Source organism: Rissa tridactyla, chromosome 5 (genome assembly GCF_028500815.1).
Source record: "Rissa tridactyla isolate bRisTri1 chromosome 5, bRisTri1.patW.cur.20221130, whole genome shotgun sequence".
NCBI classification, from domain to species: Eukaryota; Metazoa; Chordata; class Aves; order Charadriiformes; family Laridae; genus Rissa; species Rissa tridactyla.
This window is the reverse complement of record NC_071470.1, coordinates 31777912-31794748: the sequence shown is the minus strand read 5'-3', so window position 1 is coordinate 31794748 and position 16837 is coordinate 31777912. Positions and strand designations below refer to the sequence as shown.

General features: G+C 37.9%; 1 protein-coding gene and 1 long non-coding RNA gene across 2 annotated transcripts in view; one reads left to right on the top strand and one right to left on the bottom strand.

Annotated features, from left to right (window-relative positions):
* Positions 1-16837, bottom strand: part of LOC128910561 (uncharacterized) — a 43117-nt gene that overhangs the window by 19457 nt on the left and 6823 nt on the right. The gene's annotated exons all lie outside the window — the stretch shown is intronic.
* Positions 1-16837, top strand: part of CFAP99 (cilia and flagella associated protein 99) — a 64231-nt gene that overhangs the window by 43243 nt on the left and 4151 nt on the right. Inside the window, exons 11-14 of the mRNA XM_054203951.1 lie at positions 301-505; positions 2253-2394; positions 3583-3734; positions 9691-9896. Coding sequence (XP_054059926.1) covers positions 301-505; positions 2253-2394; positions 3583-3734; positions 9691-9896 — 705 coding nt within the window. The remainder of the gene's footprint in view (positions 1-300; positions 506-2252; positions 2395-3582; positions 3735-9690; positions 9897-16837) is intronic.

Below are 16837 nucleotides of genomic sequence, written 5' to 3'. Positions count from 1 at the left end.
AGAATCCATATATAGCTAAAGTTTGCCCTCTCTTGGGGCTTTATTTTACTGAAAACTTTCAGGTCCATGCCCTCATGCACTTTCTTCCAGCCTGGTTTTCCCAGGCTTTCCACATAGTAGGAACACCTCTTAGACTGGAGTTAAAATATACCTGTCAAATGACTTTGCGATGACCGCCTTTTTTCTCTGCAGAGATCAAACACCTTATATCACAACAAACTATGAGAAATGTTTTATGAACCAAAGCAGGGCTGCGGAGCCAGATCCCTAGAATAGTATACTGTTTCTTCTGTCTTGCAGAATTGAAAATTTGCTACGAGGGGCTGGAGACCCATCTGAATTCTTGGAATGGCAAAAACAGATGCGTGGAAAAGATATGGAAGAGCAGCTGGCTGAAATAGAATGTAGGAGGCTTCAAGGGAAACTGAGTCATGAAGAAGCAGTTCTAGCCCATCAAAATGTAATTCAAGAAAATAAGAAGAAAGCTGATCTAATAAGAGAAGAGGTAATGCATACAATGTTGCTCAAATTTTGCTTACATTCAATCAGTGCAAAACATACCACAGATGATACCTACTATAAGAAGGTGTAAAAGTTCTATTCAGTGTCTTTATTCACTGGAGTATGCAAAAAATGGAAAAATAGTGCTATAACTTCCAGACACAGAAATGCTTATACATTAAAGTACTTTTTACAAGTGCTTGATTTGATTGATAACACTTACGAAGTAAAATGAATAAAACAGAAGGTTAAAGCATACTCCCCTATATTCATGGCATTGTGTCTATCCTTTTTGAACACATACTGAGATACTAAGCACCATTTGCAATGAAATCACCAATATATGACTAATTTCATTATCTTATGAAAATGAAATAATTTGTTTTCTTAAACTGATATAATTCAATTTACTTCATATTATCTGACATGCCTAGATCTCTCTTAGGGGAAGATTCAGGCAGAAAACCCTCTTTAAATCTATATACATGGAAAATTGAATATTTATGCCAAGAAGTATTTTCACACAGTTTCCAATATGGCAAATCAGTTTCCCAAAAACATTACTAGATCCTTTCATTTTTTTTTCCCCAAATCACATTACATTTTTCCAGTGCTTTTCCTATAAACAAGTAATCAAGAATTAACTAATACTATAGATTTAAAATTTTTCATAGTCACTGTTACAGGCTTTTCTTTTCTGTTAGCCCAGTTTACTGCTATGTCCTGTAGGCCAGCCAGTACTTTTCTCTTGGCCATCTCTCACAGATGTCTCTGCAGTGTCTCAGCAACTTAAGATGGGACCACAGATGTACAAGATTTACATAAAGGCCATGCTGCAAGAGGGAAACTTGCTTAATGAGTCCCTTCTCTGTCCTTTAAAACAATAGTTCAGTGTTTTTTGGCATTGAGTCTTCATGTCTGTTTAGACAGGCTGTAGCAAGAACTTAGTGAACCTTACTATGTACAACTAAGCATAGTGTGATGGCTCACACTCATTCCAAAATTATAGTAATTATTATATTCAACTCACTTTCAAAGCGTGTTTTATTTGTTAACAGAAATGTCCCAATATGTATAGATTTGGGGATGTGTAAATCAGACTTGCTCTAGCCTGATCAATTCCAGGCAGCTCCCTTTGCTTGCCACAGATGCCAGCAAGGAACTTTACATCCATATGGAGATCTCCAGAAGTACTGGGCACCAATTCCCCATTCACCAACATCTGTCATGCTCACCCTCCTCCTTCTTTTAATACGCTACTCTTCCATCTAAAACAGAAAGTACAGTAAGGAATGTAGTCTGGGAAAATCCAGTTTCCTGCTTCCTGTTCATTTCCTCTGACAAAGAAAAGAACATGATGGACAAAAGTGGACTTTTGTATGTTACAGCGATACGACTGAGGCCCAAGAAGATCCTGCAGACACATAATCAGCTGTGTACTAAATTGTCACTAAATTAGTATCTCACAACCAAATCCAGAGATGGCTTTTTTTGTCTGCTTTTAGAAACATGTGGGAGGGAATCCTGGAAAATAGCAGTCCAAATGTTATGGAGGGCTCTTGTTGGTAAATAAAACAGAGAGAGGGGACCTTAAATCTGGGTCTCTATGTTGTCCCCAGCCAATGTTCTTTGAAACTTTTGTGGATGATGTAATACTTTGAATCCATTTGTCCTTGCACTATTTCAATGATTTGAGGCGCTCAGATCACCAGTTATCAGTAATTTTATTCACCTGTTTGTTTGTGATTTAGAAAGCAGAGATGATGCACCAGTATGCAGAGAAACGCCTACAGGAACAGAAAGAAATGAGAGAGCTGGTGGAGCAGGTTGTGGAAGGACACAAGAATGCAAAGCAAGCAAAAATAAAGCTCCAGAAATACAAACAGCAGATAGGTATTTACATATTGCCAGAAAAAATGAGAGGTGATGCCAAATGTCCCTAAATTACTTTATTTTAGTGGGCTAATTACAATTTTTACAGTAAGGAAAGGAAAGTTGAGGGAAAGATCCAGGCTATACATTTCCAGGAATGCATGAATATGAATTCCAGGAATAAGTTTCTAATGGGTTGATCAGAAATTCTAAGCTACCGGTCATGGGAATTGCTTGTTGTTTAAAAGGGAGAAATAGAGCACTCGTGTTTTGTAACTAGTTTCCCTTCCGTCTAAAAGTAGCGTATGTGAATGACTGTACCTTTTGTCAAATCGAGTTACAAAGCTCAGATTCTTGTGACTCATATCATTAAGAGAGGATTTGCCTAGCAACCACTGTGAAAGAATCATGAGTCAAGATTATTGTCTTCTTCAGAGAAGACAGTCCAGAGAAGAAGACTGTAGCTAAGGAAAGAAAAGTCATCTCCTAGAAGGACAGTATCACAAGGTAAAATGATGTACCACCTCCAAGACAGACCAGTCGTTAGGATGAAGGGAAATAATTTTACTCATCCTCCATTATTCTTGAAGAAAATTCTTCAGTTAATGCGTTAGCTAATGAAGTTCAGGGAGAAGGCTGTTCTGACTGGCATGGCTGTACGTATTCCAACCCAGTGCCATGTTAACATCTACTGGATGAACAGGCTACCTCTACTTGTGCATGTTTTGGTGAGCAGGCTTTTCTCTGCTTGTGTATCTCCATACTTGTATTAGTAAGGCTTGAGGGGGGCACAGGGTGTTAGCCACTCTGAAATGGCCTAGCAAAGCATACCAGCCTTTGGAATTCAATGATTTTTATCATATACGTACCTTAAAAAAATATGAATATTTGCTGTTGTATAATATCCTTTTATTAAATAATGAAACAGTATGTACTAATTAGAACAGAAATTACAAAGCAGTAATTCAAAGTATCTACTTTATGTATGTATACAGTGTGTTTATGTGTTGAATAGAATGACAGATAGTGGAGGTGGGAAGTACTCATTTGTTTCTCTAATCGTTTCTCCCACCAATGCCAGACTGTTCCCTCAAGTACCTTTAGATCAGTAGTATTATCATTATTCACAAATGCTTATGAATTTTCCTCCAGATGGACTACTTGTTAAAATATGCAGCCAGCTAACAGAGATTAGTTCTTTTCTTTCAGTTCAGGAAGTTTGTGAAGAAAATCGAGAACTTCTTCGACAAGCTTTAGAAGAAGAGGAGGAAAAGCTTAGGAAAAGATATGAACTAATTCAACAAATACGAGCTATTGAGTCTTTACCAAGCCTCAGACACAAGTTTGTTGATTTAACTGAGGTAAGTTCAAAAGGAAAACCTGCTGGTTTTACATAAATATATATTGTATATGTTTCACACATTCAGAGGAACTGCGCACTGTATGCAGATATATCGCAGTCTGGATGCATAGCATTAAGTACAGTGACCTCATGACACAAAGGTTAGATCTGAACTGGAACTGTCACAAAGTTTATAAAATGAAAATTTTACCAGGAAGAATATTCTGATGGTAAGTGAAATTTTAGTTCCCGTAAACTTTCTTTGAATTTTGCCAATAGGATCTAGGTTTCCTGATATCTTTCAAAAAGACATCTTCACAAATGCACAGATTTGTCAGTCCTGGGTACGGACTGAACAAACACAAAGTTTGGACTGATGTACAGTTGTTCATATTGCAGTGGTGATTGCCATGGAAATTAGCAAAATTAATTTCCTTTGTTTTCAAAACTGTCAACATTCAGGTGTATGAAAGAGATTCTCAAGAGAACCCAAAACCTGCTGAGCTGTTAAGCATGTATTGTGCAAATAACTTGGGTATGTGTGGTTAAGTTTACAGAAAATGTATTCCAAGCTTCCTCGACTTTCTATTTGTGCACAACAACTGAGATGATTGCCTGAGAATGGGCTTTGCAATGCCCACTTTTGCAGAATTTTCAGACTTAGGTAGCATCCGGAAATCTGTTATCTTACCACTAAATCAGTAGCAGAATACTTCTTTTATTTGTCTTATCCACACTGAAAGAAAAATAACACAGAATAATATAAAATTGCATTATCAATTTTAAATATAATCCTTTGGCGTTTTTTTCTTTCCTTTCATGAGTATTCAAATGAAGATCACAAATTAAAAAAACCCATGGCTAGTCTGCAGAAACCATACCAAAGGAACAGTTCTTCCTTCCATGGGGCTGTTGGAACACTCAGTATGATGCTTTGGTTTTATCTCCTGCTTCTCTGAACAAACTGAACCATTCACTGATTCCAAAGCTACCTATTATCTTTGCAACCACCAGATAAATCCCCCATCTCATTCATCAGATTTTCAAACACATTTAATCTCAAAGCGTGAAATAAGTGAACAAGAATAAATTCAGCTCCACAGATGTCCCATCCTTCTTTACTCTCTTTGGTTGCTTTTGTGGCTGCTGCCATCACTTCTCCACTTCTTTTCCAGCCAAAGGCAGCAATTCTTTTTTTTCAAACCCAGACTCACTCCATCCATGTTGGGAGAAATACTACTGAAGCACAAAGGAAAAACCAGGGGAAAAAGTGAACAGTACAAAGAATTATTGTACACCGCAGATACTGTAAATTTTCTGCACAGAAATGCCAAGAGGTACTCCAATCTCTAAATCTTTTACTGCTTCAGATAGAGCTGCGCGTGGTGTCAACCCTAAACAGAGCCCTTAGCTGGTTTCACTGCACATTTGTTACCCAGATGATTCAGTCACCAGATGCAGGCTGCAAAGACACAATGGTATGATGTAGTCGGATGTGGAAATGTCATTACTTCTTCAATCACAACAACTTCTGTAAAATAGTGCAGGCTCTCAATCAGGAAAATGAAAGTGACTGGAATGTCAGTACTTTCTCATTTGTGAAGCTAGTTCCTTTCATTGCCACTTGCAGTGGCTGTCAACCCTCACACAGAGCTTCCACTGAAATGCTATTTGTTTTTAAGTACAGAATATGGCTTTAAATACATTTTCCCATCTAGCACATCTTAAAAGACAAGGCAAAAAACACAGCAGGTTTCAAGTCATATATGAAAAATTCATTCAAAATTCAAGCTTATCCTATCCCTAAGGTTTCTAAAGTGTAAGGTTGCTGAAAATGGAGTGGCCATACAGAACGGACCTGAAAGATACAGATGAACTGTTAGATGGATAAGGAATTGTCTGGATGGCTGCATCCGAAGAGTTACAGTCAATGGCTCAATGTCCAAGTGGAAACCAGTAATAAGTGGTATCCCTCAAGGGTCTGTACTGGGACCAATACTATTTAATATCTTCCCTAATGACAGATATGGTGGGATTAAGTACTTCCTCAGAAAGTCTGTGGATGACACCGGGTGATTCAGTTGATACACTTGAGGAAAGGGACCTTGACAGGTCTGAGGAGTGTGCCCATGTGAAGCACATGAAGTTCACCAAGGCCAAGTGCAAGGTCCTGCACCTGTGTTGGGGCAATCCCCAATATCAATACGGACTGTGGGATGAATTGAGAGTAGCCCTGCAGAGAATGACTTGAAGACATTGGTGGGTGAAAAACTGAATATGAGCTGACAATATGCACTAGCAGCCCAGAAAGCTGCTTCAAAAGAAGCATGGCCAGTAGGTCGGGGGGTGGTGATTCTGCCCTTCTACTCCGTTCTGCTGAGATCCCACCTGGAGTACTGCATCCACCTCTGGAGCCCTCAGCATGGGAAAGACATGGACCTGTTAGAGTGGGTCCACAGGAGTGCCATAAAAATGATCAGATGGATGGAAAAACTCTCCTGTGAAGAAAGCCTAGGGAGCTGGGCTTATTCAGCCTGGATAAGAGAAAGCTTCAGGGAGACTTTATCGTGGCCTTTCAGTATATAAAGGGGCTTATAAGGAAGTTGGAGAAAGATGTTTTACCAAGGCCTGTAGTGATAGGACAAGGGGCAATGGTTATAAACTGAAAGAGGGTAGATGTAGATTGTAAGGAAAAATGGACCTGTTGGAGCAAGTCCAGAGCAGGGCCACAAAGACAATCAGAGGGTTGAAGCACCTCTCCTATGAAGACAGGCTGAGAGAGATGGGATTGTTCAGCCTGGAGAAGAGAAGGCTCCAGGGAGATCTCATAGCAGCCTTCCAGTACTTAAAGGGGGGCTACAGGAAAGATGGAGAGGGACTCTTTATCACAGAGTGTAGTGATAGGATGAGGGGTAATGATTTTAAACTGAAAGAGGGTAGATTTAGATTAGATATTAGGAAGAAATTCTTTATTGTGAGGATGGTGAGACACTGGAACAGGTTTCCCAGAGAAGTTGTGGAAGCCCCATCCCTGGAAGTGTTCAAGGCCAGGCTGGATGGGGCTTTGAGCAACCTGGTCTAGTGGGAGGTGTCCCTGCCCATGGCAGGGGGGTTGGAACTAGATGATCTTTAAGGTCCTTTCTAACTCTAACCATTCTATGATTCTACGATTCTAAGAAATTTTTTAAGAGAGTAATGAGCCACTGGAACAGATGGCTCAGAGAAGCTGTGGATGCCCCTCCCTGGAAGTGTTGAAGGCCAGGTTGGATGGGGCTTTGAGCAACCTGATCTGGTGAAAGATGTCCCTGCCTATGGCAAAGGGGCTGAACTACATGGTCTTTAAAGGTCCCTTCCAACCCAAATCGTTTTATGACTCTATGATTCTATATCTCAACTTCACAGATCCCTTATACTCACTATTACAATAGCACTCCAAGTGAGTTAGCACACTTTTGATGATAGCTTGCCCTGTTTTTTCCTTTCTACAAAAGGCTTTTTCAGGCTTAGTGAAATTAAGTATGTGTCCATAAAATTCTCATTCATTCTCATAATTTTTAAAGTACCCAGTGCTTCTCTTGATGGCACTTAAGTTGCTTGAACACCAGCATTATCTACTGCACAAGTATAGGACTTCTCATATTTTAGGAAACACTTCTCCATCTTCACTGAATATTTTGAAATGCAGACACTCAAAATATTCAGCCTCTACCATTCTGTGTTTCTATGAAATTGTCTTTCCTAGACCTTTTCAGTGTCTGCTTGCCATGCTCAAATACTACCACTGGTATATATGCCCTTTTGCAAAACATTTTCCTTTCACTTCCTGTGAATACAATTTGACGGTCATTGACTAGTTTAAATTAGAAGCAAGGTATTATAGCACTTGCTGTTTGCAAATTCACTCTAAATTGAAATCTGAGGAGATAGATGATCATTTACTGTTTCTGTAACCTATGGTAGTACATATTTTTCAAAGAGATGCAAAAATAAAGACTGCTTAATATGGAACTCTTTTATCAGTCTTCTACTGATGCTACTAGTGTCCATTGTTTAGGTTGTGTTTGGTAAACATGAGGAGCATGGAAGCAGAAACCACTAAGCTAAAACTGAAGAGTCAAACTTTAGGTGAAAAAACAGTGATGATCTCTTCTTACTGCAGGAGAGACTCTTGCAAATCTTGGGGGAGTCCCCAGCGATGGACACCCAAGACACGTTCTGCTTCACTGACAAGCTTGTATCATTAGATTCTCCAGACTAACTTAATCATAATCCCTCTTAAGCACCAATGTTGTAGCAGCAGAGAGCCGTGCCTGGTTATTTGTCATACTCTATTTTGTGATTTTATTGCCCCTGCCCCCTTTTCCCCCCACCCCACCTCAATGTTTTCTTCATCTCTCTTGGTCTTCCCCGTGTTTCATGGACCCACTGCTCTGAAGAGCCAGAGAATGATCACTGGAGGATGAGTACCTGACTAGACTGCTTAGATGGCATCCCAGACCAGAGAAGAGGGACTGGACCCAGGTCAATTCTTGCAGCCAAACTGACAATCTGAGCATCTGTCTATGACAGCGCATCCTTCTCTTTTCCTGTTGGTTTTTTTTCCTTCCCCTTCATGTTTTGTTTTGTGAAAAGCTCAAATGCAGAAAGGCGGCTACTATTCTGTCAACAACTTGCTCAGTATTCAATACAAGGCCTTTTTTTTCCTTCTAAAAAGGATTGCTTGAAAAATTGAAGGCTCTTTAACTGAGTAATTTCTTTCCATTAAAAGGATTGTAATGAGTTTTACTTACATATGTTTATCATTACCACTTAATTTCAGGCTGAGAAATACAATTTGGAGGAGTGGTTGTTCTTTTGGATTCCACCCCCCTCCCCCACTTCATCCTTTCCAAACTTTGTCATTAATTTTCTGTCACTGGTTCTATGGAACTAAATTCTAATCAGTGTTTCGCTCTTAATGTTATACAACTGCATAGTAAGAGTCAGGTTGGCATTTTGACTTCCTGCACCCATATATTCCATTATAACATGCCATGGTACAAGATACGCACCAAAGATGCGTACCAAAACTATGTTAAGATAGACAAAAGAATATTAGTTGGTGTGAAATGGATTAAATTTTGCAAAGAAAGCTACACAGAAGCTGGGTATTTGTGTGGGTTTATGCAAGTTTTCCGTATATGCAGATATATGTGTGTGTAGACATAGGAAAAGGAAGAGTATATGTAAGAGCATGGGCTGAAAACTTCAAAGGCAATTCTATGATTCTATGATTCTAAGTGTTTACAAATCTGTTTAGAAATTATCTGTCTTGGTATGCAAACTAAGGTGCAGAAGTCTCTCATTACATCTCAGAATCAGGTTCATTATCATTCTCATTGCGAAGTGGATTTTAAAAAGCCTGTATTAAACATTCAGGTTTGAATATTTTAAGTTTGGACATTAAGATCTGAATTTCCTGGGTACAAAGCATTGTTTAGTCTTGATCTTTTCAGATAAAAATAGTAGATGCCATCATAGATCAAATCCATACATTAGAAATAGATAAATAAAAAAAAATGCATGCCAAAAAATACTAAATTGCATATTTTTTAGTGTAAAGTCTGTTCTGGTTTTACAAACTAAAAAAAATGCTGTTCTACACATTTTAAAACTTCAAAAGTCTAATTAAACTAAAAGATAAGTTAACTAGCTTTTTTTGGACAGCAAATATGTTGTATTTATGATTAATCTACTTTATATTTCAATGCTTTTTCATGAAATGTTTTATGAGCCTTGTGTTTTTACACTTAAGATAAGCTCTACACCTTAAAACAAGCTTGTAAATAACAGTTAGGTTAGGGCCATCCTATCTTTTTTGAAGTCAAAATATATTTAGCATGATTTGGAACACAATCAAAATATTCTGGTTTTACTCATTTACTCCCCCCTTGGTATTTACAGTGTTATTTAAATCTATATTTCATGTTCTCTAGACTGGTGGCCATGGCTTAATTTGTGAAATGTCAATAGTGGAACTACGTGAACGCCTCGCTCTACTCAGAGAAGCACAGAAGGCAGCAGAGGAAGAGAAGAGAGACCAGATAATTCATGAAAAACAAGCTAAGGAACAACTTCTTCTAGACAAACTGGACCAGATTTCCCTGTTCAGAGCAGAACTTGGACGAGCAGCTGCTTTAAAGTCAGTATAAAACAGCATGTGACATTTAAGACATTGCAACTTGTTAATATTTTGCTAGCCCCTTGAGGAGAAAAACAAGTAGAGAGCAAAATACTGCCCTTTTATAAATCAGTTTGACTTTTGTCAAGGATTACACTGGGGCCAGAATGTCCATTTTATTCTTGAAAGTAATTTGCATCAGATTTAACAAATCTTTTTCATCATTTTGAATTTATGGCTGAAGACACTCTGTAGGCTAGTGTTGACAGTATTGCCCCAGGATTCAGAGCCAATATTATATATTGAGAAAGAAGTTCAGCCTTTCTTCTGTTCCTTTTCAGCTAATCAGAACTAATTTGATGTTATTAGAATCATTATAGCTTGCTACCTAAAGTGGTTTCTCATTTTCATCTAAATGAATACATTAGGGCTATAGTTTTCTTCCTTGAACTTCTTTTGTTATTTGAAAAGGCAGACCTTATTTTAGAAGTTAAAAATATTTTAGGAAGGAGATTTTCTGATAACAATAATAAGTTATAAATTAAATATATTATAGCAGTGGATCAAAGAGAAAAATTTTTGCTTACAGGCTCTCTGATCAAATTTTGTATTCATTATTCATATTTATTATTCATTATCATATTTATTATTCATTGTCATAAAGGATCCATAACCATCATAGATGCTTCACATATGCAGAAGACAGGTCCCTTCCAAAAAGAGTTTAAAATCTAATTTAAAGCTAGAGCAGGAAGAAAGTCTGTGTGAAAGTGTAAAATATGGCACACCTCTTGATCTTACACCATTTTACTACATCTTGACTATTTGCTACTGGTTTCTTGCAAGTTGTCTTTCACCTTTTCCCTTTTATGAGTTTGAGAGTTTAGTCCTTGTCTTGTCATATTTATTTTGCAAACAGACGTTCAGGCTGACATTCTGAAGACATATTCTATCAGGCTAAAAGCACACATCTTAAGACATGTCTTAGATTTGTGTTTATTACTGAGATACTGAAGGTGGCTTCTTAAAGTTAAATTCATGTTATTGATTTATCTTCCAGTTCTAAATCTCAATTACAGAAGGCAGAATTGATGTATTCATTTAACTAGTTTTCACTAGTCTCAGTTCTAATTTGGTTTGTTGATGATAGTTAACGTCCAAAGACTGCGGTTTTCCTGTTAGAACTTAAGATGATAGTTTAATGAATTTAATGAATCAATAACTGCAGCTGCAGTGGATTGACCGCATAGATCAGTGACCCTCTCTTCTATGGCATATATTGAGAAAAAGATTTTAAGACTAAAGAACCTGAAATGGAGTTGTAGCTGGAAATATACTCTCACCACTAAATATTCAGTGTTGTGCAAGCCTGTGAGAGCAACTCAAGCTACCACTTTCCACTAGAGATGCAAACTAGGCATTAAGAACTTGTATACTATAGAAAACCTGTTTCACTAGTAACTACTTAAAGAATCATTTGTTATGCTAGATGTTTGGCAGTGTCAGGTTGATGGTTGGACTCGATGATCTTAAAGGTCCCTTCCAACGTAGACGATTCTATGATTCTATGTGCAGTCTGTGAATTTTGTATAGTCCTGCGTTTCTTTCAAATAGACGCGTTGGCTCAATTCAGATCTGAAACTGTTCTGATCCTGAAATAACCTATGCTTGAATGAGAAGCTAACTTTGATTCACTTTTTGTCCTGACTTCTGAAATTTTTTTTAGAACAGACCAGCATGTAGAATCCAAATGAAATTAAACACTTAATTTGCAAGCTTCTAGTCAGATTCATGATAAGTAATACCGTCATTTTAATGGAGCCCTGTTCGCTCTCCAAATAAAATACAAAGTTTTGTTATAGATGTTATAAGACATTTCCATTCATATCTCCCAGGCAATCTATGTACGTAACTGGGAGCATCTACTAAAAAGAAGCATCATCAAAATATACCAGAAATGTTATTCTTTGGGAATGTATGTAATGCATTTTCATCTAGAATGCAAATCTGTGTTGTTATTTCTGGTAATAGAGAAGTACAGCATGCTGGCCTATTTACAAATGCTAGACACTTTGCTGCGGCTTTTATTTCTCTCTAAACAAACTATTGGCTTTGTATGCTAAACCTGATTTACAGATCTTGAATCTTGAAATATCTATCAAGTCAATGTAAGTGGTTAATTGCTTGGTTTGTATTATTGATACACTGCACAGATGTAAAAAGCAAATTTTTATGTTTACAGAATGAATTCATAATTATACGGATAAAATAGCATATCTTACCAATAGTCCTTATAAGATAGCCTTATGCATCAATATAAAATTACATGTTGTATCTTAAATTGGATTATGTTGAAGGCTACTGCTAATTAGCTAAAGTATGGTGGCTAAGCTTTGCTAAACCAATGTGCTTTAGTTAGTGTCAGCTGGAGTTTAATTGGGTCCCTACCAAGCATGTTGCTTTCAATATCATTTACAAACAGACATACATCAACACAAAAGAAGCACATTGAGCGAGCATATAATGAGCTATATTAAACAAAATAGGAAATGGAACATGAAAAATTACACAGACATCAACCTTTAATAGACTGCAAGCCATGACATCCATCACAGCAGTGGCTTTGTGAGTGCTCGCAGAACACTTAAGAATCAATTCAATATGTACACGGGACGTCCCTTTAATTGATAGAATTTCACACAGTTTGAAAATCAGCACTGGCATATGAAGTGGACACATATTTGAGTTCTCAGCTTTCAAACATTAGCAACAAAAGATTTATGAGTGTTTGAATACATGGTAATGTATTGAAGTTATGTGCCTGTATCCTTCAGGTACAATTCCCTGTCATTCCAGTGAGGCTACCTCTATTACTGCAAGTAATTTAATGCACTAAGAACAAAGCAACAGATCAAAACACTTGGTGCTGAGGCTCCCTCCATACACATGATCTGTGATCTGTCTTGGATTTTGTGTGATCTTGGGACTGCATGCTCACATCGTTCATTTGGTTTAAAGCTGTCCAGAAGAAAGTTATCTCACAAAATTTCACATTCTCAACTCCTGGCTCCTCTGCAAGCCCTTTTGTTTGTCTCACATAGATGACAGTAGCACATACATGCTCCTACCAGCCACTGGCACATATGTAAGGTACATGGAAGCCAGCCTTATCTCTGTTCTTGGTCATGTTCCTGCCTTGTTTGTTTTCCTGCTCCACTGACATGATGGTGCCTGCTGCCCAAGCCTCCTCCCCTCTCCAAGTCAGGGCAACATCCAGATGAAGGTAGCAGATGCTGTTCCAGGGCAACACTCTGTACTGAAACTAAACCTCCTTGACTACCTTGTAGATGAGGAGGAAGAATCAGAAAATCGTTATGAGGAACAAGATGCACAGACTCACACCAACACAAAAGTTTACCCCATCCCCATCTCACACTGTGGTAATGGTGTAGCTTGCTGGGGTCTCAGCACTGGATTACAAATGATGGTGTGTTTGCTAAGACGGCAAAACATTCCTTTCTCTCCCTGCCACTTGCCAGTGCTCAAACCCCTCCTTGACAAGGGGTATTGGCCACGCACCAGTGCAACCCCTCTCTCTTGGCCTGAACTGGGGAGTGGTGGAAATAGTCTGGGGGTAGCCATGGCAGGAGAACAAGGGGGAAAGCTGGTAATGCAGAGGGAGAGGAGAACAAAGAGAAGGAAGAGTTATGGATGGATGACTGTGACAGTCCTTTCCAATTAGAACAAGCTCCCTAAAGCGGATGTTCCCTGGAGTGTCCAGGTCTGACTTACAGGGTGAAAGGCCTTCTGGGTGAGGAGGGGAGAATAGAGCCCCATCCTCCAAAACCTGTAAAACACCCTGGCAGCACAACCCTGTAATGTAGCACACAACTGAGGGAAGGGGCTGACAGCACACGGAAGTGGAAAGATGTAATGCCTTGGAACATGTGCCATTGTATCTCTGTGTGTGGCTGTTGCTTTAGGTCTTCAAAAACATAGCCTAGAATAATGAAAAAAGCTGACTAATTAGCAATATAAGGGACTTTGGTTTGTTACTTCATAATACTGGTAATTTCATTAATTTAATGACTTCCATAAATACTTAGGGTTCTGTATGTGTTGGCAATAAGGAAGTAAGGTTTAGTTTCTCAGTCCTTACTGCTGGGAATCAGTTCTTCCCTAGCACTGAAACAGGAGGAGAAAATTTATTAGCAATAATGGATCAGAAATACAAATATGCGAAGAGAGGCTGTAAAGAAGACAGAGCCAGGTTTTTCTCAGTGGTGACCAATGAGAGGACAAGAGGTACAAGAGGAAACACAGGAGGTTCCCTCTGAACATCAGGAAATACTTTTTTACTGTGAGGGTGACCAAACTGACATAGGTTTCCCAGGGAGGTTGTGGAGTCTCCATCCTTGGAGATATTCAAAAGTCATCTGGACATGGTCCTGAGCAACCAGCTGTAGGTGTCTCTGCTTGAGCAGGTGGGGGTGGACAAGAAGACCTCTAGAGGTCCCTTCCAACCTCAATCATTCCATGATTCTGTGAATGAACTTTGATTATGCAGCTTCACAATCTTTATGTCAAATGAGGAAAACACTGTTATGAATAACAATCACTTCCCCACCTAAAATTAGGTGCTTAATAAATTAATTGTTTTGGAATGGAGTCAGATTTTGAGTGCTTAAATCCCTCTACATTAGTACAAAATAGTAAGCAACCTAATAGTGTAGTGTTCTTAAATGTCAAAATAATGACTCCCTTAACAGTGAATTGTTAACAGTTAGATACATTCATTTTCCTCACTGCAATAACTAAGAATTATATAGTGCAGGACAGAAAAAGGGCAAGGTGCTGTGAAGTACAGACAGCCCTAGTCACTGAGACTGAAACTATGAGGAAATAAAAAAAAATATTTATTGCACTGTAAGGCAATCCTACTTCTGGTTTTAAAAATATACTTGTGTTTATTGCACGAGACTCCATTTTGTAAGGTGAGCTTATACAGTCCTAGCTGCTTAAGTTGATATTTTGTGCCTAGAATGGTCAAGTAGTCATTTTACTCCATCTCCTACAAGTGTTGAGTCAGTTAAGAGCTCTTACACATCTGTCTCCTTATACTTTTGATGTACAGTTGCAGGTTGAAAATGTAAATGAAGAGCAAAATGTAGTTTTCAGAAGGAATCCTCAGTGCAAATCTTCAGATTCCCCATTTTTTAAACACAGCTGAGAAGACCTGATCCAACTGTTCCAAGTGTTTTCATTTCCTACAGGAAAACCTTTAATGCTGAATTGCTGCTTCTTCAGTCATAGGCTGGATGGCGTACTGGACCTAGAGTCCATTTGGCCAGATGCTCAAATTGCAGGGCACATAGTTAAACAATTACAAGGGATATGTAAGTAAGAAGACACTGAACTGACAAACTCCATGACAAGTTTGTAAAATGTGAGGGTAAAAAATACTTATTTTTTTTAAAATTTATTATACTTATTAAGGAAATCATTGAGACAACAAATACGGGATGTCAACTGCAGTTTACAATGCCTGCAATATTATTTTGAATAGGAAGACACTTACATTTTACCCATCACTGATGGAATCGATCTGTACTTCATCATAGTGAGCCAAATTCTTTCTGCTGTTGACTGTACACATAGCTTACATAGAAACTGAATAGAGAACAAAAGCAGTGGTAGATAAAAGAAATTTTCACTATTTGCTTTTATATCCATATTCTGTTGAATTTTTCATTAATCCTTTACTTTTCCTCCTTTGAGTAGTTTATACGTACACACCACACTACTACAAACTTCTATAAGCACATTCAAGAAGCACATTCAAGAATCTCATCTCATTCCTCAACACTATAAAGTACTTTCTGACAAGGTCACAAAGCAAAAACTACGTTTGCTAAACAATTCCAAATACATATGGACTTCAAAAGCATTACAAATTTTTTCAAAGTCTTTGGTAGGGCAATATTATTTTTAAGTATGGCAGACTCACAAAGGGATGGAAGACTCTTGTCTGAGACCAAAAGAAAAGAAAATTAACAAATTCTCTTTTGGACCAAAGATTTGACATTACAGCTTAGGAACTTGTACGATTCTTAAAGATCGGTTTTCATTCAATGTGCTCATTCAATACCAGTAGCTGGTAAATAAAAGTAAAATTTAAATGGTTTATGCATATTTTTTTTTCATAAATTATCCCATAAATTTCTATTGAATCTGGAGAGGATTTTTCTAACTATGTACTACCCCATTCTGTCTGTCTGTTACCTTACTTCCTTAGGAAATATGTGATATGGGGTGACAGAGATCGTATGAGATTTTTCTGTCTTGAGTCCTGAAAGTTTTCAACTGACCATCACATAAAAACAGAATTTTAAAATTTCTTTTTTTCATTCCTTCCCCTCTTTGAGTTTCTGTTATGATGTGGTGTGGCATCTGAAAATCTATGGCATTGGCAGTTTTTCGGAATAGTGTAGATGACTGGCACATGACTTCATGTAGAAGAAAGAGGACTGAATATTAGCCTGAAGATAAGCAACTATTTACAATGTTAATTCAGAAGCAGCTGCTGCTGCTTCATGATGTTAAACCTCTTGCTGTATTTCCTGCAATTGTCTTTACAAGAAACTGGATTTGCATGTAATGAAAGGTTTTGTTGCTTATTCCCGTTGACAATATTTAATCATCAAGTGTTTACATAAAACCTTATTGTTATATTCTGCTATATCCCTTGGAATGCAATGCCTTGTTACAATGCAAACAGAAATAATCCATGTTCTCAATTAGATCAAATGATAGTACATAATTTTTAGATTTACAGAATAGTGTTAAAAATTAATCTCAGCGTAGCAGAATATGTCACAGTATTATGGAGGATAAGGAAGTGTTATCCTAACCAGATAGCATGACACAAGCAGCAGAGAGGTTCAGGGAGTATCTCAGGAAAG